Source organism: Oryctolagus cuniculus, chromosome 17 (assembly GCF_964237555.1).
Source record: "Oryctolagus cuniculus chromosome 17, mOryCun1.1, whole genome shotgun sequence".
NCBI classification, from domain to species: domain Eukaryota; kingdom Metazoa; phylum Chordata; class Mammalia; order Lagomorpha; family Leporidae; genus Oryctolagus; species Oryctolagus cuniculus.
Window position 1 is genome coordinate 54,842,448 of NC_091448.1, and position 26,731 is coordinate 54,869,178.

The window sequence follows — 26,731 nt, forward strand, 5'->3', positions numbered from 1 at the left end:
GGCGTCTCGGACACACAGGACACCTCTTGGGGACTCAGTTCTACATCCTACCCCTGACTCAGTGAAGTCAGCTCTAGGCTTGGAAACCAGCACTTTTATAAGAACCCTCCTAGTCACCCACTCTGAGGGCTGTGGCTGCCAGCTGTGCCCACTCTTCAGCCCCAAAAGGTCATGCTCCTTTGCATTGCAAAACTGAGTATTATACTTTTATTTTACACACAGTGCAACCCAGCATTTGCAGAAAAACACTCTGCATCACACTCACGATTAATGTCACTGACAACCCGGAGAGGCATTCAGTTAAAAATCACATAAAAGAACCCTGGAGAAATCGCACTATGGGTTTTCTCCCAACAATAGATTGCTTCTTCATTAGTCACACCAGCCCCAGCAGATAGGAGAATGAAACGCACACCTGACAGTGCTTCATTCACAAGCAAAACGGAACTTAGGCTTTCAAGTGTCATGATTACCTCTGAATGGCACAGAACGTAACATGTTAGGAGCCATCAAGAAGTCAACAAGAGGAAAGCCAAGAGATGAGGAAATTACTCTCTTTTCTGTAAAATTCAGTCTCATTACCCGTAGAAGCAAAGGCGCAAGACCAGGGACAGGCTCCGAGGCCCTGTTCCTGAGGGAAATGCAGGCAGTGAACTCAGGTCCCATCTCCATGGGCTTCACTTTAACTTGGTCCTCCAGTGTCATGGCGGCTACTTGGGAGGCTTGACTGAACCCAAGGGTAACACAGTGTCCAAATTAGCTGTGCTCATGGTACGAAGGCCGTTCTGCAGGCTGCACAGGCATACGTTGGAGACAGAGCTTCCTTCTTGTTTCACAAGGCAACACCGGCCCACAGCAGCACGCTGCCACAGTTAGCTCTTCTTCCTGTGTGCCCGCATGTGTGCCGCAATCGAGCCGGCGATTTCTGCATTCTTCTTGTTCTGGCCAAAATAATCTAGAAACTCACCATCTGGTCCAACCAAGTACATTATTATTGTGTGATCCACCTGCAAAGGGGCAGTGGCATGCGTGAGAGGACATTCACCGACAGAAGCTGCTTATGTTAATGAATAAATGCTGCAGGATAAGAGGACTTTACGCATATGCTTCAATAGGTCTGCAGTAGCTGTGACTTATGGGATGGGCCTAAGCATATCACAGCAAATCCAGCCAGCTGCACACTCTCTAAAATCGTTGGTGTTCCAGAAATCTGCACTGGCTACTGCTCACACCACTGGCAGGACTTGGAATTTCTCAGTGTAGTTCTTCACATACCCACCCATCCGAGGTCTGCAGGTCCCCATTAACACGATGCTTACGAAAAACCAGCAGTGAGTCTGGAAAGGCCCGCCTTTCTAAGTAAGGTATCTCATCTGCCCCCTTAACCATGTTACACAGAGAGGTCATTTAGAACTGAAAGTGTTGGTAAACAAAGCTCCTTTCTTCAGTAAATTCTTGGGCATAGTCCTTTGTGTTTTAGGAAGAACTGATTATCATTCACTACTGCCTAAATCCTGTTTACCATCTTTTATGAGAAGAAACTAGAAAACTAACCATTAGTTTAATTCTATGATCTGTTAGCACAATGTTTAGTCCTGATATTATCATCTCAAGCAGAATCAGAAGATATGTTCTTCCCTTAGGAAGTCTTCATTTGCTACCTCAAGCAATCCTATCAGAAATAAATCCCTGGGAACTCCTTGGAAGACCCAAATGCCACACCCCCAAGGAGGCATCTTCAACTCATCATCCATTTTCCTGGCAAGGTTCCTAAAACATTCTCAGCTCTAACTTAAGCTTAGATTACTCATCAATTTTTTTTAGACACTTCCACAAAATTCAATTTTAAGTGAGCAGCTTTGACACTTAAGAATCCTTGGAATTTATTGCATGCTTGATCGCTCTTTGGCAAGACAGGAATGTGATCTCACATATCCAACTGCAGACACCCCCAAATATACCCCAGCACACATTAAATGTCTATGAGGTTGTTGTTTTTTATACACACACATTCATAAGTAGGTAGCAAATGGAAAGAGCCACTTGCTACCCACATAAGGAAAGAATGCACACCAAGAAAGCTCCAACAGCTGGTGGGCACATTTGTCAAGCAATTTACTGCAGAAGCAAGATGGCCTCTGTGCCTCTCCACACTGATACAGGAATCAGAATTAAACCCCGGTTCTCCTGCAAGTCTTACTCCATACCTTATACCTCTCTTCCTCCCATGTCTTCCTTTTTTCAGTTTAATTCCTACTGATAATATATTTTCTTAACATTGCTAAACTAATGGGTAAAAAAAAGGCTTCTCATTACACATATTCCTTTTATTAACTGATTATCTTAAGTTGAAAGTCATTCCTTTTTTCCAAAGTATTTCCTAACTAATGCCTACATAATGATGTAATTTTACATATATCACGCAATACTAGTACAGACTTAGCTTTCAGTGGAATCCCAAATGTTTGGAATGCCCAGTTTACAAACATCATCACTCTGAAGACTCCATCCAAAAGCCAGAAGTTTACCTTCTGCTACTGTTATTTGATATGAAAAAAAACTCATTCCACTACTTCTCAGGGTTCACTTTTAAGGCACTTTCTCACTCCCTCAGGTCACTACATCTCAACCGAAGCTTCCCATACCATCTTAGGGATGGAAATCCGTGACCTCAAGAGACAGAAGTCCAACTAACGAGAAATCTAAGAAGCTGTACAGTGTCTCCCCCTGTTGGTTGATTTAACAAACAGCAATGAACTCATTGTTACCAAAAGGTCAAAATCTTTTAAGACCAGTATTTCTTAAAATGGGGTCTAGAATGTTTTCTAGTGTTCAAGATGTCTCCATCAGACTTATGTTTGCATTTTAATCTGTAAAACTAAAAACATAGTATCTATATTCTGGATAATCTACAGTATGAGTACAAACGTGTGCTTGGTTTGTCCATGATTCCATTGGCACCCAGCTGAACACTACTGATTAGAGGCAGAAGCCTGAAAATAATGCACTACGGCTAAGCCCAGCAGTCAAGGCACAGGCTTCACACTACTGCAAAGAGAAAACAAGGGGGCAGCGCGCGGCGCACCTGGGCCCGTGCCAGCCTCCTGTTACAGTGAGCGCCATGCTGGTTTCAGCAAAGCCTCTCTGCGACTTGAACTGACTGTTCTAAATTTGTGTTTCACAAGCTGTTTGGTTTCATTTGTAAAATCTGTTTGACTTTACAGAGTTTGAGCTCTATGCACAAGGCAAGTGTCACCTAGTTTAGGACTGTGGAGGGGGTGTCTTCAAAAAGATCACGAAAAATGCCTATTACAAAAAAACTATGGGATTTTTGGAAATGTTTTGCACCAAAAATAAACATAACCTTAAAAATCCATTTTTCCATAAATATTTTAAAGTAGCCTCATAGATATTTAACAGTCAACTGCCTCATCTGCTTCTGCTGAGTTAAACTCAACTGCCTCATCTGCTTCTGCTGAGTTAAACTCAAAACCAGCTTCCACAGCTCTTTACAAAGACAGAAGCACGCAAAGCTCCTCTGTTGCACGCTTCTTCTCTCAGCTACCGCCTCACCCTACTCTCTCTCTTCGCAGGCTGCTACTGCAAGAGGCAGAACAGAGAGGTCCCTCTACCTCCCTTAAACTTGGAGCTTAAGAAAAATGCTCATTTCTCTTGTCTGAGTTCTAACTTCCCTAACCAGAGCCTGAAGGTACGACTGCTGTGTGGGCTTAAACAGGGACCAGCACCCACTCTGAATTCTGGCTTCAGGCTACAGAACTCACAATGAGCTCCAGGTTCACAGGCCAGAGGGCAACCAAAGGGGCAGGAGAGACAAAGCCCCAGAAGGACATGACCCTCACACACTGCTCTCTTGGGGTGGGCCCCAGGAGCTGGCCCTCAGGGTCCTGACCATCATTCCCCCCAAAACTAGTTCTGCTGCTAAAAAGGCTCTTACGATTAACCACTCTGTCCAATCATTATTGCATAATAACAGAATATGACAACTAGGGGGAAAAATGCAGTAACATACATTGCTGATTCTTCTTGTGATAAGAAAAAGTCTACATCGAGAAAAAACTGGGTGGGTAGGGGTGGTGTCTATGCCACTGTTGGTGTTTCCCAAGAAACCACTAGTGAGAAACACAGCAACTCAGGCACGAGCCTAAGACTGCCGGGCAGCACCAAGTAGGGAGGAGACAGCTCTTTATTACAAGAGCTACCCAAGTACAACTGGATGTCTCTACCTAATCACTAAATAGCATGTATCAATCAGCGAGCTGTACAAGGGATATAGCTAATATGCAAAGCAATGGAAAGTCTACCTTCTGATAGCTTTCATCTTTCTCTTGCTTTTCAGAATTCTCAATCAACCTAAAAATGCAGTTCCTGGGGCCTAACACTCAAAACATCATGTACCTTGCACTTCTTCATGGAAGGCAAGGGAGAATTAAAGTAAGTGTTGCCCACAAACGAAGGTTGCCTCTGTATTTCCCAGATCTGATTTTGTATTGCCCATAGTTTCCTGTGCCTCTAAAACAGAGAAACAGGCCATTAAATGAACTATGAGAACAGTGAATAAAAATTAACAAGTCATCTTCTGAACAATATGCTCCTACGATTCTTTCAAATATCCACATTCCCGAGGGACTGACTGCAATCCCAGTGCTGCTTTCGTCTCTGAAGCCAGTGGGTCATTTAAAGCCGCCCCAGGCAGCCGCCACGGGTTCGAGCTCAAGCCTTCACTTACGATGTAGTCCTCATCCTCGTCCCTGGGGCCTGGGCTGTAATACACTCGGTAGGCTCTGGCGACCTGATCGATCTCTTCTTTGGTACCCGTCAAGCCGATCAGTTTGGGAGAAAATTCTGAATAAAAGTGAGACAGTCAGTAAAAAACCAGAAGCAAGCAAGACAATCATCCCTCCCCGAAAAAGTTGCAAAGCAGCCCTGCAGCTTCTGTCTTCTTGCGAGTCGGAAGCACTTCTTCGGGCTACAAAGGAAGAGAGAGCCGCAGGAGAAAAATGAAAATTCTTTGTTAATACTCCTAAAGCAATTTTTTATGCTTATCTGGTAAAGACTTGGAGGAAATAAATTCTAATTATTTAAGCCCATACTGGCAATTGATTTATTTTTTTAAAATACTCACATGAACTTTTGATATATACTGCATTTAAAAATATGATCATGAATTCAGTACTATAGTTTTTCATTGTGTCAAATGAGAAAAAAGTTTGTTTTACAATTAAGCTCATAACTGATCAAAATGTCTGTATTTTATTTCCCAGCAAATAGCAATACAGGTATCAGGTTCTATCTTGACACCTGAAAGAGCTGGACAACAGATACTCACTAAAAGGGCGGCTGTAACAATGTTTAGGGCCAAGGGTGAACCATCACAGCTGTTAAGCTTTTGGAATTTATATTAAGTAAGCAGGCAGAGTTACTTAAGACAGCTGATCTCATCAGACTACCGAACTGATAACCCAGCTTTTAACAGAAGTTCTTTCTTCCAAAGACATAGAAGCCCTTGACTACTTCATCTGAACTGAGGAACTGGGGCAGGCGTTTGGCCCAGCAGCTGAGACGCTGCTTGGGAGACCTTGATCCCTCATCACAGTACCCGGTTTGAGTCCAGGCTCCACTTCTGTTCCAGCATTTTTGCTAACATGCACCTTGTGGGAAGACAATGGCTCAATAATTGGGTCCCTGCCACTCATGTGGGAGACGTGGATTGAGCTCCAGGCTCCTGACTTCAACCTGGCCCAGCCCTGGCTGTTGTGAACATTTGGGGAGTCAAACAGCAGATGGTGGGGTCGGTGCTGTGGCATAGTGGGTAAAGCTGCCGCCTGCAGTGCCGGCATCCCATATGGGCGCCAGTTTGAGTTCCCTCCACTTCTGATTCAGCTCTCTGCTGTGGCCTGGGAAAGCAGCAGAAGATGGCCCAAGCCCTTGGGCCCCTGCACCCACGTGGGGGACCCAGAAGAAGCTCCTGGCTCCTGGATACGGATCAGCACAGCTCTGGCAATTGTGGCCAACTGGGTAGTGAACCATCGGATGGAAGACCTCTCTGCCTCTCCTCTCTCTGTCTCTTTCAAATAAATAATTAATTTAAAAAAGAAAAAAGGTCTCTGCTCCCTTTCAAATAAAATGAACAATGACAAATAAAATTTTAAAACTGTTCAGGTTCTAAGTAGGAAGGGTGGCTTGTCTTTCCCACTCTATGAGGAAATGAACAGAGAATGAAACCTGAATTATCCGCACATTCACACTATCCTTTAAAATTCAACTGCAGAAGTTACAATAATTTTCTTTTCTTTTTTTTTTTTGACAGGCAGAGTGGACAGTGAGAGAAAGAGAGACAGAGAGAAAGTTCTTCCTTCTGTTGGTTCACCCTTCAATGGCCACTGCAGCCGGCGTGCTGGGGCCGGTGCACCGTGCTGATCCGCAGCCAGGAGCCAGGTGCTTCTCCTGGTCTCCCATCCAGGTGCAGGGCCCAAGCACTTGGGCCATCCTCCACTGCACTCCCGGGCCACAGCAGAGAGCTGGCCTGGAAGAGGAGCAACTGGACAGAACCAGCGCCCCGACTGGGACTAGAACCCGGTGTGCCAGCGCCCCAGGTGGAGGATTAGCCTATTGAGCCGCAGCGCTGGCCCACAATAATTTTCTAAATACCAACTTCATTTTTAAAACTCCCCCTTAAACACAGCTAGCAATGATTACATCATCTGTCACTGTACACATACACTGTGGAAGAAAACTGCCATCAGGTAAGTTCAGCAATTCAGATGTCTACTCACGTGGGGAATACTCTGGTTTGTTTAGTACATGATAAAAATAATGGCCAATAAAGCTCATGTAAACTGAAGACTGTGTATTACACAGTAAGTTCACACATATCTGGTTTTTTTTTGCTTTAGGAAGTAATTAGACTACTGCTTAAATTCCCAATAAACCTGCTTAAATACATGAAATAAAAATTAAATTTCAAAAAGAAAACAAACTTTTGTAACCTTGGACTAGGTAAAGGTTATTTTTTTTACACAGCAAATGAAAAGTACTACGTATGAAAGAACAAACTGATGGGCCGGCGCCGCGGCTCACTAGGCTAATCCTCCGCCTAGCGGCGCCGGCACACCGCGTTCTAGTCCTGGTCGGGGCGCCGGATTCTGTCCCGGTTGCCCCTCTTCCACACCAGCTCTCTGCTGTAGCCAGGGAGTGCAGTGGAGGATGGCCCAGGTGCTTGGGCCCTGCACCCCATGGGAGACCAGGATAAGCACCTGGCTCCTGGCTCCTGCCATCAGATCAGCGCGGTGCGCCGGGCGCGGCGGCCATTGGAGGGTGAACCAACGGCAAAGGAAGACCTTTCTCTCTGTCTCTCTCACTGCTCACTGTCCACTCTGTCAAAAAAAAAAAAAAAAAAAAACAAAAAAAAAAAAACTGATAAATCTGGACTTACAGGAAAACTGAAAATTGTTGATTTTTTATTCATTTATTTTATTTATCTGAGAGGCAGTAAGACAGAACAGAAAACTCACGAGCTGCCACCTGCTGGTCCACTCCTCAAACGCCCACAACACGCAGGGCGGGGCCACAGACCTCAGTCCAGGCCTCCCCTGGGGTGGCAGCCACCTAACCTCCTGAGCCATCACTGCCGCCTCTAGGGTGCTCATCAGCAGGACGGAAGCAGGACCAGAGTGGACACTTGAAACCAGGTGCTCTCATCTGGAACACGGGTGTTCCAAGTAGCATGTTTGTTTTTTAAAGACTTACTTGTTTGAAAGTCAGAGTTAGAGAGAGAGAGAGGGAGAGGTCTTCCAGCCATTGGTTTACTCCCCAATTGGCTGCAATGGCCGAAGCTATGCCAATCTGAAGCTAGGAGCCAGGAGCTTTTTTCCAGGTCTCTCATGCGGGTGCAGGGGCCCAAGGACTTGGACCATCATTCACTGCTTTCCCAGGCCATAGGAGAGAGCTGGATTGGAAGCAGAGCAGCCAGGACTCGATCCGGTACCCATATGCGATGCTGGCACTGCGGGCAGCGGCTTTACCCCTACGCCACAGCGCCAGCCCACCAAGCAGCATCTTAATTGCTAGGTCAGACTCTCTCCCAAAAGACTAGTCTTTGAAAGGCACCGTTGAGAGATGGAAATGACAAGCCACAAACTGGCACACATGTACAGATCCCACAAGGAGTCTTCAAAAAGTTCAAGGAAAATGCCCATATTTTAATTACACTGTCCATGTTCTTTTTGAAGGCCCCTCATAAACCTGATTTGTATCCAGAATATAAACTGAACACAGGAAAACAAAAATTTCCATAAAAAAAGGGCAAAGATGTGAAAACACACTTCACCAAAGCCATATGGAAAGCAGAGCATGGAAAGATCCTTTAACTGTAGGAAATGGAAAGATAAATTAACTGTCACTAGGGACATGCATATTAAAACTACAATGAGATATCACTAAAATCTATTAGACTGTACAATTCCTAGACTGGAGATGAGGTGGGGAAGCTGGAATTCTCACATCTGACAGCAGGAACACACCATATGATCCAGCCATTTCATACTATTTACTCAAGAAAAATGAAAACATACATTCTTACAAAAACTTATCTGTGAATATTCTTAACAGCTTTATTTCTTTTTTTTTTTAAAGATGTATTTATTTATTTATCTGACAGGTAGAGTTACAGACAGTGAGAGGAAGAGACAGAGAGAAAGGTCTCCTTTCCATTGGTTCACCCCCTAAATGGCTGCCACAGCCAGAGCTACGCTGATCCGAAGCCAGGAGCCAGGTGCTTCTTCCTGGTCTCCCACACAGGTGCAGGCGCTCAAGCACTTGGGCCATCCTTCACTGCCTTCCTGGGCCACAGCAGAGAGCTGGACTGGAAGAGGAGCAACCGGGACTAGAACCCGGGGCCCATATGGGATTCCAGTGCCGCAGGCGGAGGATTAGCCAAGTGAGCCATGGCGCTGGCCCTTAACAGCTTTATTTCTAATAGCCAAAAATCAAGGACAATTCTAACGCCTATCAATGTATTACTACTTGGCAATAAAAATAACTGGAATAAGAAGTATGCTTAACTATGAATGAATCTCAAAACAATCAGGCTGAGTAAAAGAAGCCATTCAAAAAACAGAGTGCAAACCACGTAACTCCATTTACAAATCTGTAGGTTACAAAAACTATCCCATCCTGGAAAACAGTCCCACAGCTGTTGGGAGAGGGAAGGATTAACAAGGCATAGAGAACCTTTGCAGGTGATAAGGATGTTCATCTTCTTGAACATAGGGGTACAAACACACATCAAAATAACACACTGCACACTTCAAAATGTACACTTTAGGGACCAGTGTAGTGGTGTAGTGGGTGAAGCCGCTGCCTATGACACTGGCATCCCATGTAGGTGCCAGTTCTAGTCCTGGCTGCTCTACTACTGATCCACTTCTGACCCTGCTAATGCGCCTGGGAAAGCAGCAGAGGATGCCGAAGTCCTTGGATCCCTGCACCCATGTGGGAGATTCAGAAGAAGTTCCTCACTCCTGGCTCTGGTCTGGCCCAGCTCTGGCCATTGGGCTACCCGGGGAGTGAACCAGTGGATGGAAAATCTCTCTCTCTCTCTCAGTCTCTCTTTCTCTCTCTCTGTTGACTCTGCCTTTCAAATAATAAATCTGTTAAAAACAATAAAATATATAGATCTTCACAAATTTTTAAATAACTCCCAAGTTTTAGAGAATGGCACTTGAATGTGTCATATAATAAACACAAATATAAAACTGTTCATTAGTCCTTCGACTAGTAACTAAATCAATGTCCTCATAATTAATATTAAAATTCCTAGTTTCTTAAGCATCTATGTTGGGAAAAAATTAGTTTAGAGAAATTAAGCAACTTGCCCAAATTCCCAGCTGAATTAGAAGCGAAGTATTCACCCTCGATTCTGTAATTCACATTCTTTCAAACTATCCGATAGGTTTAAACCTGAATGTGCAATTGTTTGACTTGAAATTCTTCCATTAAAAGCTAAATATTTTGGCCACAAATATTTCACTTATAAAACATCTATTGCACTGAAAATATGTTTATATTGAATTATTCATCTTTAATTTCCCTGTGTACTTACTCCCTGAATGTATGCTATCAAAATTTTATAAAGCAATGAATAGGGTAAGAGCTGGAATTAGAAGCCATGTTCGGCCGGCGCTGCAGCTCACTAGGCTAATCCTCTGCCTAGCGGCGCCGGCACACCGAGTTCTAGTCCCGGTCGGGGCGCCGGATTCTGTCCCGGTTGCCTCTCTTCCAGGCCAGCCCTCTGCGGTGGCCAGGGAGTGCAGTGGAGGATGGCCCAGGTGCTTGGGCCCTGCACCCCATGGGAGACCAGGAAAAGCACCTGGCTCCTGGCTCCTGCCATCGGATCAGCGCGGTGCGCCGGCCGCAGCGCGCCGGCCGCAGCGCGCCGGCCGCAGTGGCCATTGGAGGGTGAACCAACGGCAAAGGAAGACCTTTCTCTCTGTCTCTCTCTCTCACTGTCCACTCTGCCTGTCAAAAAAAAATAAATAAAATAAAAAATAAAAAAAAAAAATAAAAAAGCCATGTTCACTGCTCCAACTTAAGGTTTTATTAGCTTAGCTGATACATGAAGGCTAAGTTCAAATCCTTCCTCTACAACAAAATAGGGGCCAATGTTCAGTCTGGTGGGTAAGACGCTGGTTAAGACATCCATGTTCCATATCACAGTGCCTGGGTTTGATTCCTGGAGCTCCTGGCTCCAGCTTCCTGCTACTGCTCACGCTGGAAAGAAGCAGGCTACAACTCAAGTCACTGGGTTGCTGCCACCCAGGTGGGAGTGCTAGACTGAGCTGCTATTGCTGCAGTCTGGGGAATGAACCAGCTCTTTCTCTGCTTCTCAAATAAATAAAAGAACAAACTACAAGATAAAAAGAGTACCACACCAGAAATTGAGAAATCGGATTATTTACTGACTGGCCAGGCACAGCTCTGCGTATCTTTTTGTTCACCTATAAAACTGGTGACAAAACCATTTGTCCTATTTCACAAGGTAGTCTAAGATTCAAATGAGTAGACATCTTAAAAAGTTTAAACACTGTATAAATGTAAAGTATTGTTAATAAAAAACTCACCTTTTACGTAATTTGCAATGGCTTCTTTTGTGTCCCTCTCTGGGTCAATGGTGATGAAGAGTGGAGTTAAGTTTGGCAGACTGGGAATATCATCTGGAAGAAAGCTCCAGTTAGTCAGCAGTCACAGTGCAGGAGACGAGACGGGCGATGGCAGGGGATGCTGCAAGCCCTTTGGTAAGGTGCTAAGTAACACAGACGTGAGTATGCTGGTGGAGAGCAAGGGGGAGGAACAGCCCCTGGGAGGAGTGGATGCATACATTACCTGTGGTGGAGGCAGAGAAACTCCCCATCACACACCTGCAGATGCACAGACGCTGGATCATGACAAGTGGTCACCCTGTCTTTCAATCCAAACCACTGCAGTTGTTTCTTTCCCCCATCTTATCTTAAGAGCAGGCACACTACAAACAGGGACTGAATAACCTGCCAGTTCATTTTAACAAAGCAGCACCCTTCCTTGCAACGCAGACTAATAAAACACCAAGAGTAGACCATTCCACAGTCTTACTCTCAGCTTCATAGCCACCAGGGAAAAGGCATGGGAAGGCTACAGCAAAGACAGGGTCACATTATGAAACAGTTAAGGGACACCCCGGCCCTACTGATGTCTTTAACTGACCTAACATTTAGCATCGAAACTGACTTCGCGTGGTGGAGGACAGGGTCACAGCAACAAACAAGCTGAATGCTAACATTCTGTGTTTCCCACAGACCTATGTACAATACCCCACTCCATGTAGCACAGGAATGTGAACAATGCAGTAACATAAGTGAACATAAGCTTGGTAGGTTAGTGAGGGCTTCCTTACCTATCTCATCCACGACTTGCATCATTTTTTCCAGTTCTTCTGGACAGATGTCGGGGCAATGAGTGAAACCAAAATAAATCAACACCCACTGGCCCAGGAAGTCCTTATCAGTTTTAGGCTCCCCAGTGTGAGTGACGAGGGAAAATGGTCCCCCAAGAAGAGGCTTTCCGATGCTTCGCTGCCGTTCCTTCTCCAGCTCTTAAAGGGACACCAAAAAAAAAAAAAAAAAAAAGTGTCAATCTAAGCAGAGGTATTCAAACACCTGCTATCTGATCAGTAGTATACTAATAACCAGGGAAACACAACACATACACTCTTTAACCTTTCCAGAAAAAATAAGCCTAAGACAGCAAAACTAAATTAAATGCTAGTACATAGTAAGCACTGTAAGAACACAGTAAAATCGTTTCTTCCTCTTCCAGAACATCTCAGCCCTAAGCCATTAGGTGAAGCCATGCTGGGTGTGGGGAGGAGTCACAGGGGCCCAGAGCAGACACCTAAGCCCAAGCTGGGCACAGAGGTGGGGGTGAGGGTGGGGGTGCAGCGACCTGGCACAGGGAACCTGAGGCCGGGGGTGCCGGCTGTGTGGGGAGGGGGCTGCAGCGACCGGACCTTAACTGATGACATAAGCAGATACATTACAGACAACAGAATTACACTCAGAACTACAGAAGGGGAGAAAATGAGAATGAACCTTATGTACTGGGGAGGAGTCAGGAGTACCAGTGTGGGCTCATGGTTTTCAAATAAAACTGCAGAAATGAAACAGAAACAGAAATACATGCCTCTGTTTCCTCACACTGTCCACCGGAAGGACTGGAAGCAGACACAGACTGACAGCAATGAGCCTTGATCAACTTACCTAAACAGGACCCTCTGACTCAGAGGAAAGAGATTCCAAAGAGAAAGAGATTCTGTCAGGGCTGAGGCAAAGAAACTGGGAGATAAGCCTGGAACCTCAGGCAGCAGAAGGAAGAACTCAGACATTGAAACGTGTCAGAAGGGCACAGACGCCTGCTCAAAGGGGCACCCACTGGCTCCTTCAGGACAATTTGAGCAACAAAAGAAAGTGAATACTAAATCACAACTCACTGAATACATAGGAAACCATGAGTCCAAGCAGACATGATGGGGGACGGCATACACAAATAAGATACATATTTACAGGAGAGTTAAGCTTTCAGTGAAAGGAGTCTGGCAGACAACTTCATGACCAAATAAACTGACATAATCAGTAATAGAACAGGACATTGAGAAACTAAGAGCCACCAGAGGAGGTGATTATGTTGGACAATGTACTTGTTTGTAGAAATACACAATGAACCATTTGATAATGAGGCATTATGCTAGCAAATATTCTCAAATGATTTAGGAACTTTCAAGGCTATTTCATAGTAATTAAAAAAAAAATCGAGGCCAGCTCTGTAGTACTGTAGGTGAAACTGCAGGCAGAGGATCAGCCTTAATTCCTGAGTTTTGATAACTGTGCCGTGGTCATGTAAGATGCTGACATTGGGGGAACTGTCTGAGGCAGCCATGCAACGCCTCTGTAAATGTAAAATGATTCCAAAAATAAACAATTTAAAAACAACAACAAAAAAGAAACGCCGATTCATAGCCGGGAAGGATTTTCTCCGGGGCTCCTGGACGCTGTCTACTCACTCTCCGTCTTTTCCTTCTTGAAGTACTTCATCCCGGCCAGCAAAGCTCCTCCAATAGCGAACGTGACTGCTAGAGACTTCCAGGAAACAGGCTACTGGGGCGGACATTGCAGAAACACAAATTCAGCCACGGGTCAATGTTCAGACATGCTAAATTGAACACAGTCATTTTCAATACACGGATGCATGAGCTATGATCTCGTTCAACGTGCAACAAAATATTTTCAGGTCCCTTCGGGATGAGAAAACGTTGAGTTTCTGTGGGTGCGGGCAGGTCTGGGGTCCCCACACGAAATACGTCAAAGCCACACATTTAACTTCCAGGGAAAAGTGGCCAAGTCAGTTTCTGTGCCCAGAGAAACTGCAGTACCAGGCAGGAGAGCCCCCCCCCCCCCCCAAAAGCCTAAACGCCAAGCAGATCGGGGAGACGCGGTCGGAGGCTCCGGCACCCACGTCAAGCCTGCCGAGTAAGGGGACAACCTCGGGCCAGGCCCAGGACACTCGGAGGCGTCGATCCGGAGCCAAGGGAAGGCCGCCGCGACAGCCGCGACCGGCGTGGGGAAGGCCTCCCGCCGCGCACTCACCCCAGGCTGGGAGGGGCGCGCTGGGTCCTTCCGGCCCTTGGGCTCGGAACCCGATGGCCCCGGGGGTGGCGGCATGGCACTGCTGAAGCCTGCGAGCCCCGAAGCCCGCCACACTGCCTCTTGCTGGCGCCGCACGACCCTCACGGTCCCTTCCGGCGGGTCCCACAGCGTCCGTCCTCGAGGCGGGAAACGCCATACTTGGCCCGCCTGAAGCCGCACAACCGTACGAGCTCCTAGAAACAGCCCCGCCATGAGCTTGGAGAACGCGCCTCCTTCGGCCCGCCCCCTAGCTTCCGGTGCCGGTTCCGCTTCCTCCGGAAGTTGGACGGGGCCGCTCTGGCCGCTCTGCTCGATGGTGACGCAGTCTCCGGCCAGGCTGGATAGATCTGAAGCGAAGGAACCGGCGTGTGGTAGGTGGTTCCTGGATGCTGGGAGGCGGGTCCCGCACGTCCCGAGTTGTTTCTGCGGGCCCCGGGAGGGCAGCGAAACCGCTGGGCCGGGGGGAGGGAGGCCGTGTCTGGGGTTACGGCCGCGCGGCTGTGTCCGGACAAGTGCTGGGGGGGCTTCACGCCCCAGCTGGAAACACGGCCTGGAGAGAGGCGGGTCTGTGCCCTCCTTGCCCGGTCACTCTTGTCACCCTCGTCCAGCCCAGCCTGCAGGCCGAGCTAGAGGAGCCGCAAGGCGGCGAAGCCCTCGCGAGCCCCGAGGGAGCCGCGGACCCGTCATGGCGGCCAGGGCGCGTTGAGCGTGGCCGCGGTGCCCCGCGCTTGTCTGTGTCCTAGCTGCGCGGTGAAGTAGCCCGGGTGTGAAGCGCGCCGCGTCCCGCCCCGTCCCGTGTTCAGCTTTGCCCTCCGGGGCCCCAGTTTCTGGAAATGGCTCGCACGGACTCCCCTGCCCCGTTAGGAAGTTGTACGTTTGCCTGGGTGGCCGCCTTCTCCGGGACTCTGTGTGTGTGTGTGTGTGTGTAAAATAATAATAACAATAATACGGGTATTATTACCTGGCTTCGTGACTCTGAGGTGCACTCCTGCTTGGCTTGTTTTTCCAGGCGTGGCTCCGGCCCCACTGATTGTTGGTAGGAGCATGAGACCGTGCGCCTGTTTGTTTTGACAGCGAGCTGGCCCCACAAGCCACGTGTGCCGCTGTCTAACCTAGTGACTTCGCAGTCCACCGATACCCCTGTTTTCTGATTCGCAGGTATTGAGCTGGAATTTTCTGAAATGTATGCTCGAAGTCGGAAGAATTCTTAAAAGTTTGCTGAATACATCAGATTGTTGTTTATCAAACTGATTTTTTTTTTTTTTCTGTCTTGAAGTTGGTTGTGGTTAAGATTTCCACCCATCTCTTTTCTCAGGGAGTTTTTCCCTATGGTTGACCAAAAGATAATAAAACTACCTTGCTTATTCAGACAGAACGCAAAATCAGCATTCCTCTCTTCAACTGCTCAGCCGTAGGTCAATCGATCCAACACGTCCTATAAGTTAACATTTAATATTTCCAGTGGATCTATTACATTTTATTTGCTGAAGTGATTCCTTTTTAAAATATATATGTATATATAAATGCTTATTTTTTTAAAAAAATTTATTTATTTGAAAGGCGGAGTTACATAGAGGCAGAATTAGAGAAGAGAGAGTGAGGTTTTCTACCCACTGGTTCACTCCCCAAATGGCCACAACGGACGGAACTGCGCTGATCTGAAGCCAGTAGCCAGGAGCTTCTTCCAGGTCTCCCACGTGGTTGCAGGGACCCAGGCACTTGGGCTATCTTCTACTGTTTTCTCAGGCCACAGCAGAGAGCTGGATCAGAATTGGAGCAGCCAGGACTCAAACTGGTGCCCATATAGGATGCTGGCACTGCAAGCAATGGCTTTCCTCTCTATGCCACAGTGCTGGCCCCAATATGCTTATTTTTATGTGTGTGTGTGTGTGTGTGTATTTTAATTGGAGAGGCACAGAGAGAGAGAGAAAGCACACTACTACCTGCAGGTTCATTCCCCAAATGCTGGCAATAGCCCGGGTTGGGCAGGGGCTCAAAGTGGGAGTCAGGAACTTAGCTGAGGTCGCCCTTGTGGGTGGCAGGAACCCAATCACTTCAGTTCTCAACGCTGTTTCTCAGTCTGCATTGGTAAGAAACTGAAGCTGGGAATTGAACCCAGGTACTCTGATGTGGGTTGTGGGTGTCTTAACTGCTTGGCTAAACATTGGCTACCCTAAGGAATTTTTAAATAGATTTATCTGTAATTTGCTTATCAAAGCTTTTTAAAATTTTTTTATATTAAGCTCATAGTAATATTAAGTGAAATATTAACCTCTAAAAACACTGAGTAGGTGTTTTGCAGCTTACCCAGTGTAAGCCTGTCCCTATTACTGCTACTGTTAAACCTCCAAAATCACCAAGTGAGTTTTCTTTTTTTCCACTATAGAGCCTTTTCCTGGAGAGCGATGGGACGTGTTACCTGTTCTGTCAGTAGTGACAGGGCTGATGAATGTTGTGTCTGACATGGCTTTAGTCTGGTTTGCCTGGGACAGTGAGGCTGTTAGAGAACTTCTGGCACTGTGACATATTTGCTTCCTCTTAGGTCAAGCCTCTTCCCTCCTGTGCCTACCCACAAGCCTTTGCTGTCACTGTAGAATTCAACAGTTAGGTTTCAAGACCTTCCCCTTTTTCTCTAACGGTCTCTGCTTATTAAAGCTTGTTCACCCACCCCTCTCCTGAGACACTTTTGACGTAGGCCTTGAGCTTCTATGACAATTGTGCCTCAAAGCAGAATCTTTCTGATGTCCAGACGTCCCTGCCCCTCCACCCTCATTGCTTTGACCATAGTGTGAAGGAAGCATATTTTCCGCCTGGGGTTAACTTCCACTACAGGTTCACCACAGGTGCCTGAGGGCTTTCCACAAGGAACTTCAGCCTCCTAAAAGTTTGTTCAGAAATACCTTACAGCACGTTTTCACCAATTAAGCATCTGTGGGTATTTTTTCCTATTCTTAAGAGTCTCTTATGCCTACGATGGTTTTCACAGAATTCTGACTACTTGCTGACTACACCATTGACATTTTGTAGGAGTTTGGAGAGGAAGTGCTGTAGGCTTTTCCATATTATTGTGTTCTATTAAAAATTTGCCAACATTTCTTTTATCTTGAGGCTCTCTAGACAGATGTATTTTCAGATAAGTAACTTGAAAAGTACTTTCTTAACCTGCACATAGTGCTGTATGATTAAAGAGATGTGCAAAGAAATTTGCCCTGCACTAGAACTCAGGTGAATCGCAACAACCTAATGGGAGTAAGCTTTTCTGTAGGAGACGCTGGGACTTTAATTCAGTCCTAGATCTACAAAGGTTTTAGCCGTTTCTCATAATAACTCTTCAAATAAAACAGATAACTTAGCACATATTAAATGGAGCAGGTGAAAGTTCGAGGACAAAGTTCACTGAAAACTTCTTATCCTTCCTACTTCCTTAGGTCCTGGAGTGTGTGTCTGTGTTTCCAGATTGTATCATCTCTAAACTTTAGAAGCTTAAAAAAAAAAAAAAACCTGTATATTATAGGCCTTTAAAATATGCATAAAAACAGAGTTATCCTCATGTGCCTATGACTGGCTTTGGGGGCTGTGTGTGTGAATGGTAGTGAGGGGTTATTTTGAAACCGTTCTGTCATGAGAGTGCTCTAAATGCTAGGTTTGGGGGGGGTGTGTGTGCATGGTAGAGGAAGGGGTATTTTGAAACCATTCCGCCATGAGAATGTTGTTAATGCTAGCTCTGTGATGTGTGTGTGTGTGTGTGTGTGTGTGGTAGAAGAGGGAGTGTTTTGAAACAGTTCCATCATGAGAGTGCTTGTTAATGCTAGCTTTCTCCAGTGGAGGTGACTGAGTTTGCAGTCTCTGTCCAGCAGGATGAATCTTTCCCAGATGAATCTTTCCCAGCTCCCTGGTGTATCCTTCAGGCATAAAATGAAAGACTGAACCAGCTTAGAAGAGTCAGTTCCCTGCTCACTTCTGATGCCATCTGTCCCTGATTGTGGCATTGTTGGGCCCTCTTGCCTCTTATATTTGAAAGGCAGTTAGAGAGATCTTTGATCCTGTGGTTCACTCCTCAAATGGCTGCAACAGCTAGGGCTGGACCAGACCAAAGCTAGGAACCTGGAACTCCATCCAGGTCTCCCGGAGTGGGACAGGGCCCCAAGTGCTTGGGCCATCTTCCGCTGCTTTCCCAGGTGCATTATCGAGCTGGATTGGAAACTGAGCAGCTGAGACTTGAACTGGCATTCTGATATGGGATGCCAGTGTCCCACGCAGACGTTTAACCCATTGTGCCACAACGCTGCCCCTCCAAAATAATGTACTTACGAAAATTGTAGTTGTTACCCTATCCCTAACCTTAACCTTATTTTAAAATGCTGTATGTATTCAGTCCTTTTTTTCTTTTTAGCCCCAAACTGGAACACATTGCTGCTTTGAAATGTGTGCCTTTTTGTGGTTTCCTGCATGTTGCATGACTTTTTAAAAAAGGTTGCCAAATCTTAGTGTAGCTGTGAGTCTTATAATTGAGAAGATTCTGGCACCAGATAATAGATTTGGCTTTTTAAGTCCAAGGGACAGTTTATTGGCTGGGATAACTAAATGCCCAGTATTAGTGCTAGCAGGGACAAATGTTCCAGGAATCTACTTCTTTCCATCATGCGGATCTGCTTCCTTCCATGTGGGATTTCTTCTCCATTAACTTCTCCTCAGAAGCTCCAGTCTTAGTTTTCAGCTTAGCAGTTGCAGCACTTTTGCTGGAACTCTTGACCTGGCCTGGCTAGTGCTATATACCTGCCCTTACCTGGCTGCAAGAAACTGGGCTCTTCTAGGTCAGGCTGGGCCTTCTGGCTGCCCCTCCCTTTCCCCAGCCAGGGGGTGGAGATCAAACCACAGGAACTGAGAGTGGGGAATTGGGTAGGTGCTTAAAGGAAAATTGGGATGCTGTTACCCAAAGAACAGGAAATGAATACTGGTTAGGCAAAAATAACAACTGTGTACTGATGAGAAGATCAAATTAATTGGGACTAAATCCCCCCTCAGAGATCCATGATACCTATTACCACCCAGGAGGCTCCAAGTTTAAACATAAAAACAAAGAAGCTTGTTTGGCAGGGGATGAGAGCAAGCCCGTAAATAGTTTTATCTCAGCATCAGTAATATTGTTCATATGATGTGCTTGCCAAATTATCTTCTGATTTGATTCTCCTAGTCATTTGTACTTGAAATTGCAAATGTTTGAAACCCGACACAACCAGAGATTTTCAGCTGATGCAGATGAGTTTTGCATTTCTTGTAATTTTAGATGCATCCCCATCGTTGAAATCCCATTATTTCAGTTGTACCACTCCTCATGTATATTCACTAACTCGGTACCTAGTGGGGTTTTTAGGGGGGACTCAGGAAAACATGAGTGAAGAACAAGAACCTGAGAACACCAGAGCATTTCTTTGGAAGCTGCTTTAGGCAAGGTGTCTCCAACCAGGGGAAGGAAGAAGGGAAAGTGGCTGAAGCTTACAGCTTGGTGGATTACACAGACAGTATCATTTGTGACAAGTTCTAGAATGAAGCAGGGTTGCTGATTGTTAAAGAAGTCAAACTGAAGGCTAATTTTTATTCTGATTATGGAGTTGTTGCCTGCATCTCTGACATTAGAGTTCTGATAACGGATTTCACGTGTCTGCACAGGACTAAATAGCAACTCCATAGGAGGGGTGGGCAAATGACAGGAGACCAGGAGTCTTAAAGTAATTTTTGAAAGTCAAATGAATTTTTAGAAACAACTAGGTTTTAATAAATACAAACACCATATTACTGTGTTTTTTTTTTTTTTAACAAAAATCGTTGATAATTTAGGACCCTGGACTTTTTTTTTTTTTTTTTTTTTTTTTGACAGGCAGAGTGGACAGTGAGAGAGAGAGACAGAGAGAAAAGTCTTCCTTTTGCTGTTGATTCACCCTCCAATGGCCGCCGCAGCCGGCGTACTACGCTGATCCGAAGGCAGGAGCCAGGTGCTTGTCCTGGTCTCCCATGGGGTGCAGGGCCCAAGCACTTGGGCCATCCTCCACTGTACTCCCTGACCACAGCAGAGAGCTGGCCTGGAAGAGGGGCAACCGGGACAGAATCCGGCGCCCCGACCAGGTCTAGAACCCGGTGCATCGGCGCCGCAAGGCGGAGGATTAGCCTACTGAGCCGTGGCGCCGGCCGGTTTTTATTTTAATTGCTAGTGTTCTTGGCTCTTTTAAGAGATTATAAATTTAGATGGTAAACAATATAATAATATTTTTTCAAGTTTAAATCCCTTGCCTTTCTTGGCCACTGATGGTGTGCAGAGACTATGAATAAAACAAAGATGACATTTTCTGTTTTGGTTGTGGGGTAGAGGTTAATAAATGCTTGTAGATATCATAAGCATGACAGTTGTCACGTCAATGAATAGTTTTTCCACTGGATTTTTTTTTCTTTTTTGGTTTAAAATTATTCCTCTCTTTTTGCATCTTGACTGTCTCCCTCATTAATGCAGATATAAACTATGAGAAACACCAACAAAGAAGTAGAAATCAGATATAAAGTACAATAAGTGTAATACACAACCCCCCCCCCCAAAAAAAAAACCCTTGAATTTTTGATAGAACTGCTTGTTGTTTGTAGGAAGGATATATATGTGTGTTTGAAATAAGTGCATGTTTCTTAAAAATAAGAAATTAGTCCAGGTTGAACTTGGCTTTAGTGGAATTAGAATGTCTGTTCATTAATAGGATGGTACCCTTTTGTAAATTGTTCTTCTTTCAGTGGAGAGAGGTTGTCATTTATTTTCCTGAAGAGAAAACTAAGGCTTAGTAATTTCAACCTAAGACTATACTGCACTTTTCTCTGTACCAAGCTGCTTAGGGAATTAACTGTCAAGTTGAATTTTACTGTTTTCTTTGTGTACAGTTAGAAAATTAAGATAACTTAGAAAACTAAGATGTTTGTAACCGGCTTTTTTTTTTTTTTTTTTTTAAACTTTATTTAGGAACTGGTTTGGAGATATGGATGAGAAGTCAAATCCTGGAACTTTAAGTGAAAGTTCGGAATGTCTCTTCTCCTTTGGAGTTATAGCAGATATTCAATATGCTGACTTAGACGATGGCTATAATTTCCAGGGAAGTAGGCGGAGGTACTACAGGCAGAGCCTTCTGCACTTACAGGATGCCATTGAAGAGTGGAATAAGGAGAGCAGCCGCCCCTGTTGTGTCCTGCAGCTTGGAGATGTCATTGATGGATACAATGCACAGTACAAAGCGTCAGAAAAGGCCCTAGAACTTGTTATGAACACATTCGAAACCCTGAAAGTCCCAGTTCATCACACGTGGGGAAATCATGAATTCTACAACTTCAGTAGAGACTATTTAACATGCTCTAAACTCAACACTAAGTCTCTGGAAGATCGGATTGTACATCATCCCGAGACTGTGCCTTCAGAGAGTTACTATGCTTATCATTTTGTGCCATTCCCTAAATTTCGGTTCATTTTACTTGATGCTTATGACTTGAGCGTCTTGGGTGTGGATGAGTCTTCTCCAAAATACCAGCAGTGTATGAAGATACTGAGGGAGCACAATCCAAATACGGAATTGAATAGTTCTCAAGGTGAATTATTCCTTTGAGCTGAGAATCTAATACATTGTGTTTAAATTCTTCAGCTACCTTTTATTCAGCAGGAAGATGGACGATAAAGGTAAAAGTATATTGTCGCTGTTACTCAGGGTCAGAATTTCTCATGAGCCTGGTGTCACATAGATTGGTGATAGTTGTTTCAAGATTCTTTTATGAAACAGGTACCTGGATGCCTGTTCTGGGCTGGGCACGTTCCATAGGGCTCTATTCAGACCTGCTAACCACACTGACAATAGTATTTGTTTTTTAATGGGTGAATGAGGGACCAAAAGAAGTCAGTGAGCAGGACAGATGAGTGAGACCAAAGCAAGATAATTTCCATAGAGGCTGATGCAATGGAATGTTGCGGAAAAGGACAAGGGGTGCTCTTCTGAATTAGCTGATCAAAGAAAACCTCTCCAAGGAGATTGTCATTTGATTGAGACCCAGATGACTGGAGGTGTCCTTGGGGAGAAGGTGGGACAGGAGGTTAGCAGGTGGCAGGAAAAAGAGGTGCCAAGGTTTCAGGTGGCCTGGAACTCTGGCATTCTTGAACACAGGGAAGGCTGGTGGGGTAGAAGATGATTTGGGGGAGTAAACAGGTACAAGAATATGTAGCTGCTCATATGTAGTGGTTGTGGGAGGGAGTATTTTTTTTCCCCCAGTGCAGTGGAAAGCCAGTGGCATAGCAGAGGGAGGTCAAGACTAGGAGTAAGATGCAGGGTGGTTTATGGGTAATACCGCTCTACATTGTGGTGATTGCTGCTAATCAAACACTCTTAAAGGGAAGAATGAGTGTCCTGGAAGTAGCGAAATTTGAAAGTACAAAAGGAAGGGGAGTGTGACATTTGATGGGTCTAACTTACTGAATTCATTCAGGACTTTCTGAGCCCCAGTTTGTCCAGTTTAATGGAGGATTCAGCCAAGAACAGCTGACCTGGTTGAATGAAGTCCTTACCTTCTCTGACACAAACCAGGAAAAAGTGGTGATTGTGAGTAAGTATTTAAAATGTTTATGATTACACTAGCATTTTCAAAACAAGGATATGTTGGCTTTGAAAGCATGCTAGCAGCATTTATGTTTTGCCGTCCTCCTTACACAAAATAGACGCTTATTTTAAAATGTTTTATTGAGATACAACCTGAATATAATATTAACACCTAAGTGTGAGTCAGGAGCAAATTATAAAAGAACAAAAACATGTTCGTGTGTTGGGGCTTGTGAGTTGCTACCTTGGATTTCACAGCAGAATCTCCACAAGGGGTTCCATTTATGTAGTAAGAGAAAGAGCTCCCTTCCGCTGGTCTGCTCCCTAAATGGCTGCATCTGAAGCTGGTAGCCTGGGCCTCCCGCTTGGGTGGCAGGAACCTAGGTACCTGAGCTGTCACCTGTGTCTCCCAGAGAGCCAGACCTGGGAGTTGAACCCAGGCACCCCTGATGTGGACATCCTAACTGGCCTGTTGTTAACTGCTAGGCCAAACACTTGTTCCTGTGGTAAATTTTAAATGAGGACTTGAGTTCCAGTTTCATGTTGAGGAGCCCTGGTTATCAGTGAATCAGACACAAACAGAGATACCTGCTGCTCAGGTAAAGCAAAGCTGAGGGATCAGCCACAGCTGCAGTGAGCAGGTTCGTTCTCTGAGTCAGCCACACAAGGAAATGGTCATAGCATTTCCATTAATGTCATTGTGTATGGACACACGGCCGTCAGAAGTAATAGGGAGGTGGGGGTACTTAAAACACTCATGTACACATGGGCACGTGCACAAACACATAGAGGAGGAACCAAATTTGGATTTACACTATGGCTGTTGGGCTTGGTTTGGGACTGAGATCGCAGCCCTCGTTTTAGAGTCAGTGTGGCACAGTAAATGAGAAGACTGGACAGAGAGCTGGGATGCCGTCTGGCTTTTATTTGTGTGAACTGTGTGGCCCAGCACGGGTATTGAACCTAGAAACTGCTACTTCTCTGAATGTTATCAAAGGAAATTATGGATATGAAAACCCTTTGAAAATAATAGGTTGATAATAAAAAGTTCTATTCCCATCTGTAAGTGTAGTCTTCCATTGATGTGCTGAGATGCCAGCTGTCATGCAAGGCTTGGGAGAGTTAAGGTGGCCCCCAAGGTTATGGTTAGGGAGTGACACATTTGACTTCACGTAAGTTCTTGATGATTGCCAGCTTTTTAGTTTTCCAGGGCCAGCCTTCCTGTTTCTTTAGAGTACTGGAGCTGAAAGGGGTCTAGAGATTATACAGCACTGTCTTTAATTTTAAAGATGGAGAATGACAGAATGGAGACTAGAATCTGTGTTTATCTCCCAGTCCTCTTTCCCTGCTGCCCTGTGTCCTTGTCGTTTCCTTTTGCTGATGGCAATGCCCCTGTGTACTTTAATAGTCTCAGGTTTTTTTCTGCCACTGCCACTTGCTGTAAGTTCAGAAGCTGGGTAAGCAGATCTTTAACCACCCACTGCCTCAGGCTTTGTTTAGTAGAGTTTAAAAGTTAAAGTGAAACAGAATTTTGTTTTGTTTTGTTTTGTTTGCTTTTAGCTTTCCTTGTGGCTACTCACACAGGTCATTTTGTGGACTTTCTGAGTTTTGGCTGTGCAGTTGTCTCCTTGGCTGAGACAGGGGACGCTACAGGACAAGGGGGCTTGGGTGGAATGGGCAGTGGCTCAGGTTTGGAAACGGTGGTCTTCAGAAGCCTGTCACACGTTGGTGGGATGTTCAGTGGGCAGTCCAGACATAGGTTTGGGCTAGATATGTGAATGTGGAAGTCGAAAGTGAAGAAGAGGTGCTGTATAAATCACTGAGATCACCAGGCAATAGGTGTGGATAGAGAAGTCCAGGGACCATGCATTTAGGTACCCCAGTGAGATGTCAGGGAAGTATCGAGACAAAATGAGCCGCCCTTGACGTTGGAAGAAAATGAGGAAGACACCACTAAGAAACCTGGGCTGTCTTAGAAGTCAAGTGTTTCCGGAAGAGAGGAGCTAATTGTGTCAGATGCCTCAGGAACTCACTAGATGAGTTTTTCTACCCAGTGTACTCAGATGCAGCCGTCGACACAGCCTGAAGGGTGGTCTGCGTGTGTGTGTGTGTGTGTGTGTGTGTGTGTGTCTCAGAGAAAGAGGAACACGCATTCCTTTCCTGCTTCAGGGATCGGTTAACCTCCCACCTCCTCTTTTTTTTCTTAGCTTGTGTTACAAATAGATGTTAAGCAGAAGTATTTTTACATTTCAGAATAAAAATGAAGAATAACAGAAAAAAGTGATTTGTTGGGAAAAGGCAAAGATCAGTAAGCCCTGGTGCCAGTACTTCAGAGTAAGATCTGTGGCCTGACATGTGGTTTGAGCTCTTTGATGCACTGGTATCAGGAGTTCAGAATGCTCCTGGCTGTGCTTCCACACATCTCCCACAGGACCCAGTGTAGACCTTCCCTGCTCTCATCAGTTTTCTCATCTGTAAAGTGGATTTGGCTACCTTGGTCTCCTGGGTGTGTTTATAAAGTCCCATGAATCAGGTCTAAGGCATTGAGTGTTTATATAAATGACACATAATCCATGATCTGGCCCTGAACTGTTCTTTTATGGAGTCTTGCATCTTGCTGTGTGTGTAACATTCATATTTAATGAGACTGCATCCCAGCAAAGCATCCACCTGATTTCTGGCCACCTTTGCAGACTGCCCTACGGAGACTGCCCTTGATCTCCCATGGTATTTGTATAACTTGAGATGCTGTAGACATCAGAGATTTGGGGGTTTAGCTTCTACAGTACCCTGTCCCGCCTCATTATGTGAACTATCTTACCATTCTTTCTGTGGCGAGACATGGCTGGAGTTCTTCACGTGTGTTAATTTTCCGTGATCTCATTCATTGGGATAGTGAGGTAGCAATACACATACATATTTTTTTCCCCGAGTACTAGCTTGTAGCCATTGCCTTGATGAAAGAGAGATTTCTTAATTGCCTGACAAAGTGTTCTTTTCTTTAACTCACAGGCCATCTTCCCATTTACCCTGAGGCCTCAGACAGCGTGTGCCTGGCCTGGAACTACAGAGACGCCCTGACAGTCATTTGGTCTCACCAGTGTGTGGTGTGCTTCTTTGCTGGTCACACTCATGACGGTGGCTACGCCCAGGATCCTTTTGGTGTGCACCATGTCAACCTAGAAGGCATTATTGAAACAGCTCCCAACAGCCAAGCTTTCGGCACTGTGTATGTCTATCCCGACAAGATGATGTTGAAAGGGAGAGGGAGAGTTCCAGACAGAGTTATGAACTACAAGAAGGAGAAAGCTCTACACTTGTAGTCCGACTCATTCTGTTTTCCTTGGTAGAAGGAAAATGACTTTGCTTTGTGTTTGCTTCCCCAAACAAAAGGAAAAGAAAAGCAAAAATAAAAACTATCAGCTCCATTGATAGGTATTCTGCTTGTGTAATAAAATGTATTTATGGCTTTAATGTGCATTTTTGGATAATATCTCCAATGCTGAAAGTTAGAAACAGAAGAAACCAGGGGAGGGTCTGAGGTGGGGGCGTATAGTCCTCATACGTGGCTTCATCCGTTCATACCTAAAGATTTTGTTTTGTTTCTTTTCAAGAACATATTTATGGGTTAACTGCATAACTTAAAAAAATGATAATAAAAAATAGAAACTCAGGTAAACTTACCTATTTCCCCTGCTGTGAGAATGAGCTTTGGACAGTTTTTATCAGATGGTATTCCTACTGTGTAAACAAAAAACATCAATAGTTACTCCTAGGTAATGTGTGTGCCTCCCTCTGTAAGAAGGTATCCAGAGAGGTCATGTGGTCCTCTTGTGAGTCTAACCAAAAGGCAGACCAAGTGCCCACACAGGTATGTGCCTGCCAGCTCCT

The 26,731-nt window shown here is 45.2% G+C and overlaps 2 protein-coding genes across 5 annotated transcripts; one reads left to right on the plus strand and one right to left on the minus strand.

Moving 5' to 3' along the window:
• Nucleotides 1-193: 193 nt before the first annotated feature.
• SCO1 (synthesis of cytochrome C oxidase 1) lies at nucleotides 194-14,611 on the minus strand. Its single transcript, XM_008270718.4, has 6 exons — nucleotides 14,193-14,611; nucleotides 13,610-13,700; nucleotides 11,948-12,145; nucleotides 11,139-11,231; nucleotides 4,748-4,863; nucleotides 194-1,007 (listed from the first exon to the last, which is right to left on the minus strand). Exons 1-6 carry the CDS (start codon nucleotides 14,442-14,444, stop codon nucleotides 873-875), a joined length of 885 nt encoding a protein of 294 aa, XP_008268940.3. The 5' UTR covers nucleotides 14,445-14,611; the 3' UTR covers nucleotides 194-872.
• Nucleotides 14,467-26,314, plus strand: ADPRM (ADP-ribose/CDP-alcohol diphosphatase, manganese dependent). Of its 4 annotated transcripts, none has more exons than XM_017349066.3 (5): nucleotides 14,508-14,602; nucleotides 15,241-15,389; nucleotides 21,229-21,845; nucleotides 22,731-22,847; nucleotides 25,853-26,314. In XM_017349066.3, exons 3-5 carry the CDS (start codon nucleotides 21,245-21,247, stop codon nucleotides 26,161-26,163), a joined length of 1,029 nt encoding a protein of 342 aa, XP_017204555.2. In that variant the 5' UTR covers nucleotides 14,508-14,602; nucleotides 15,241-15,389; nucleotides 21,229-21,244; the 3' UTR covers nucleotides 26,164-26,314. The 4 variants fall into 4 exon arrangements, with proteins under 4 accessions (XP_008268942.2, XP_017204555.2, XP_069917493.1 ...); XM_070061391.1 differs by lacking the exon at nucleotides 14,508-14,602 and adding an exon at nucleotides 14,922-15,101; XM_008270720.4 differs by lacking the exon at nucleotides 15,241-15,389 and having other exon boundaries at nucleotides 14,467-14,602.
• Nucleotides 26,315-26,731: the final 417 nt, after the last annotated feature.

Coding starts and splice junctions, on each gene's coding strand:
- ADPRM (XM_008270720.4), top strand. CDS start 21,245: ATGGATGAGAAGTCAAATCCTGGAACTTTAAGTGAAAGTTCGGAATGT. Junction 21,846..22,730: donor GGAATTGAATAGTTCTCAAG/GTGAATTATTCC, acceptor GAATTCATTCAG/GACTTTCTGAGCCCCAGTTT. Junction 22,848..25,852: donor GGAAAAAGTGGTGATTGTGA/GTAAGTATTTAA, acceptor TTTAACTCACAG/GCCATCTTCCCATTTACCCT.
- SCO1 (XM_008270718.4), bottom strand. CDS start 14,444: ATGGCGGGGCTGTTTCTAGGAGCTCGTACGGTTGTGCGGCTTCAGGCG. Junction 13,701..14,192: donor CGCGCCCCTCCCAGCCTGGG/GTGAGTGCGCGG, acceptor CCGCCCCAGTAG/CCTGTTTCCTGGAAGTCTCT. Junction 12,146..13,609: donor CAAGAAGGAAAAGACGGAGA/GTGAGTAGACAG, acceptor TGTCCCTTTAAG/AGCTGGAGAAGGAACGGCAG.